This window comes from Montipora capricornis, chromosome 3 (assembly GCF_036669925.1).
Source record: "Montipora capricornis isolate CH-2021 chromosome 3, ASM3666992v2, whole genome shotgun sequence".
In the NCBI taxonomy this organism is placed as follows: Eukaryota; Metazoa; Cnidaria; class Anthozoa; order Scleractinia; family Acroporidae; genus Montipora; species Montipora capricornis.
The window spans coordinates 23,691,938-23,695,462 of NC_090885.1; the positions used below are offsets into that span (position 1 = coordinate 23,691,938).

Consider the following 3,525-nt stretch of genomic DNA (forward strand, 5'->3'; position numbering starts at 1 on the left):
CATTGACCGTTTTTATGCTTGAGACGCATAATTCACTTTGGACGAACTTGAACATACTTTTTCCTGTGTCTGTTAAGTTCGTCTGGTATAAAGACGGGCACAAGATGCATAATGCGTCTCGACAAAATATCCACTTTAGTACGTCTTTGAAGACGAACCAATTAATGAATGGCTAGTTCAGACGCACTATGCGTCTCAAGTGTAAAAACATTGCATCATTGCATGATGAATTAATGCCGTGAAGCACTATTACGAAGGGGACGTATCCCCGTTTCATGAATTATTTTTTCGCAAAGAGAAGCCATACGTTTTATCTCACGGCAATTATTCACTCTCTTGCCATCACAAGCATATTCCACGGATCTTTTTTTTATTGGTGCATGGTGCATGATATTGTTAAGACTGCAGCCTACTTGGTTAATTAAAGTACCACGATTACAAACCGCAACATGGCACGCCTCGGAAACTAATCAACGTGACAAAATGATTGAAGTGGGTCCTCACAGTCAATCACAAGACGGCATTTGATTGTGGCAAGTAACGCCCTCCAGCACAATGGTACATTCGACCTAGACGTCAATTAAAGATAGCTTTAGAATTCATTGAGATTTATTAGCCCTTGGCACCGAAACAGTCAACTTCTTCAAGCTTAAGGTTGGAACATCTCACCATTCCACCGAGCACCAAGATGAATCGTTTCCTTTTGTTAGCTTTGCTCATCATGTGTCTTGCAACGGTAGAGGCTTTTCCAAGAAACAGAGCTGGTGAGTTTTGTTTCCATGTCTCATTTGCACCCCTTTCTTAATTAAGGAAACTGGGATGACGTATCCTCGGGCTGCAAACTAGAGTTACCCGTTATTCCTGACGTACTACTGCACAGAATCTACGAAAAAAAACGTAGCAACTCTGAACTTGTCAACGCTTTTAAATAATTGAAAATGCTTTTCTACGGAATGTCTCTATCAGTCCTGTGTTTAAGCATCTGAAATCCTCATCTTTAAAACGATTAAATCTGCACTGAAAAACTTTCTTTGGGGGACAAAAATATCTTACTGAATTGCAACAGCAGTTGCTTAACTCAACAACACCAGTTTTCTTGATTATCAAATCTTGCAGCACTGCAACTTGAAATGAACACGATTTCGGATTTATTTGCCAGACCTGGTATATGCATTTGAGTCAACTTCACAGGATGAAAAAGCCAACCTGAAATGTATTCATGCAGTCTGATTTTTAGTTTGCGTTCACATAGTCTAAGACAAAGAAACTAAATCAGCCACAATTGCATTTTGAAGATACAAATAGTACTAATCCTTGTGCTTTTCGCCAGCTTTTCCGCGTTCACCCGACCGAAAAAAGCGCGAGACGCATAATCCAAAGTAATCTTCCTTATAAGTATTTACCACAAAACATAGAAATGGCCCTGCACGTTTTAGCCAAAAAATATGGAAATGGAACGACTTCAATGATATCCATTACTTTGTAGGGGACTTCGAGTACGTATACTCGTTTTCTGAATCGTTTGAGCTGTAACGTTGCGTTTGGGACTCAAAAAATGCTTTTTGCCAGCTTTACCGCGCTCACTCTACCAAAAAAAGCCCGCGATGCATAATCAAAAATAATTTTTCTTAAAAGCATTTACCCCCTAAACACAGAAATGACCCTACATCTTTTCCCCAAAAATATGGACATAGCACATTTTGTATAGCCATTAATTGTAGGTGGACTTTGAGTACTCTTTTTCCGAATTTTTTTAGCTGTAATGTCACGTTTAGGACTCAAGAAATTTCAAAGTGCGCCAAAATTTCATAGTTCATGATTTCCAGTGAATTATTCAATTGGGGAAGAGGGATGATGTGTGAACAAAAAAAGAAGTCAACCGTAGATCAATTTGCCAAACTTGTTCAGCCGAGGAGAGATCGGCTAGTCACGAGATGCTATTAAGGACGGTGCCTACTAATTCAAAGGTATTTTTGCGCGGTTTTATGAATATGCGGGAAACAAAATTAGCAAAAAGCTTTAAAATACAAAGCCATGTATGGCGTTGCTTTCCAAATTAAAGCTTAATTCTCTCTGAAAAATGCATGGTTACCCCCAATTTTCTTTTTGGATACCAAGAGCATTTGCTAAGTTCTGCTTTCTCCGCATATATTTAAACCGCGCAGAACTTTCCCTGCATTAGTAAGCAATACCGATAGGAAATCCGAGTATCTGAAGATGCGCAGAACGTATGCTCATTAACAATAGTAGGCACCGTCCCTAATATTCCCATTTATAAGTACTAATTTCTGAGTCTTGAGTAGTGTGCATAGGCGGTTTACACTGACGCGTCGCTTTCGATGCGCTTACACTTTTCGTTTACACGGCGCCGGTCGAGTTTGTTATTGAAACCAGGTTGTTTTGAAAACGCTGACGAAAGCGGAACCTTTAGAAGACGATACGATTCCAGGTGTCATGTAAACGACGAAATCGAATCGATTTGAATAAGGTTGTTGTTTTGGCGCCAAATTTCTTTGCTAGCAAAAATTTAAAATGGTAAATCTAGCTAGCAATGCCGCGATGGCATATGCCATCACTACTTGGATTTATGGTTTGCTTCTTTTCTAAATTTCTTGTGTATATCTTCCACCTCATGAGAAAAATCCTTGCCATATTATGTTCTTTTCCTCTCTGCCCTGAAACGATCCAATAAGTCGGTATATTTCAGCTGTACCGATCTCCAATCAAAGTTCTCAGACATTTTGATTACTTCATATTCGCTAGTAAGTACTAAAAAGAAGATCCTACTTCCTCATCGGTCCATCTGAATTTCGTCGCTTCCAAGAACAAATGGCGGAGACAAGTTATCAGATCCACGCGTGCATTCGTCAGTGATGGGTGCCTGGGAACGAGACCGGCGTGACGTAAATACCCTCGGTCAGGTATAGCAACAAGTTGCACGGCAAATGTTCGGCAACTTTTAACATTTTTGGAAACTTTTGGTTTTTCTAGCATTTTAAAAATTATTTTTTTTACCTTTTTCGCGACGTTTATATGTTTTCGACACAAAAGTCAGCTGAATTCAACTAAGTGTGTGGACCCCAGGACAAGCCAATAGTGGCCAGCTTGGTGTTGGATGCCTGTCCATGAGATAAACGGCATCACATGGCCGTTTTTCAAGATGGCGGACAACATTGTCGGTGATTCAGATTCCAGCTGGGAAGAACGTGCAGATGAAGGCCCCATCAATCCTATTGCGAAAGCTAAAAGGCTGGTGGCAAATCTCGCTACCGCCAGAAATGTTAAGATAGCTAGAGAACGAAAAACTGAGACGAATCTGCCCGGTAAAAAGCGCTGTTCGCGCGGACAAAATGATCTAAACTGCAACAAAACCAACTTAATTAAAGTGAAAACGTTAAGCAAAAAAAAAACAACAACAACTTTTCGTAATTCAGCAAATTTTCGGCAAGAAATTCTTTAGCAACTTTTTAACAATTTTATCGGCAATTTGAGGCTAAGCCTACTCTCGGCTCCGTGTAAACACTT

At 39.9% G+C, this 3,525-nt stretch overlaps 1 protein-coding gene across 1 annotated transcript in view; it reads left to right on the forward strand.

Moving 5' to 3' along the window:
• Nucleotides 1-600: 600 nt before the first annotated feature.
• LOC138042607 (protein PIF-like) overlaps nucleotides 601-3,525 on the forward strand; it is a 5,050-nt gene continuing 2,125 nt past the window's right edge. The window contains exon 1 of the mRNA XM_068888557.1: nucleotides 601-764. Coding sequence (XP_068744658.1) covers nucleotides 689-764 — 76 coding nt within the window. The 5' untranslated portion in view covers nucleotides 601-688. The remainder of the gene's footprint in view (nucleotides 765-3,525) is intronic.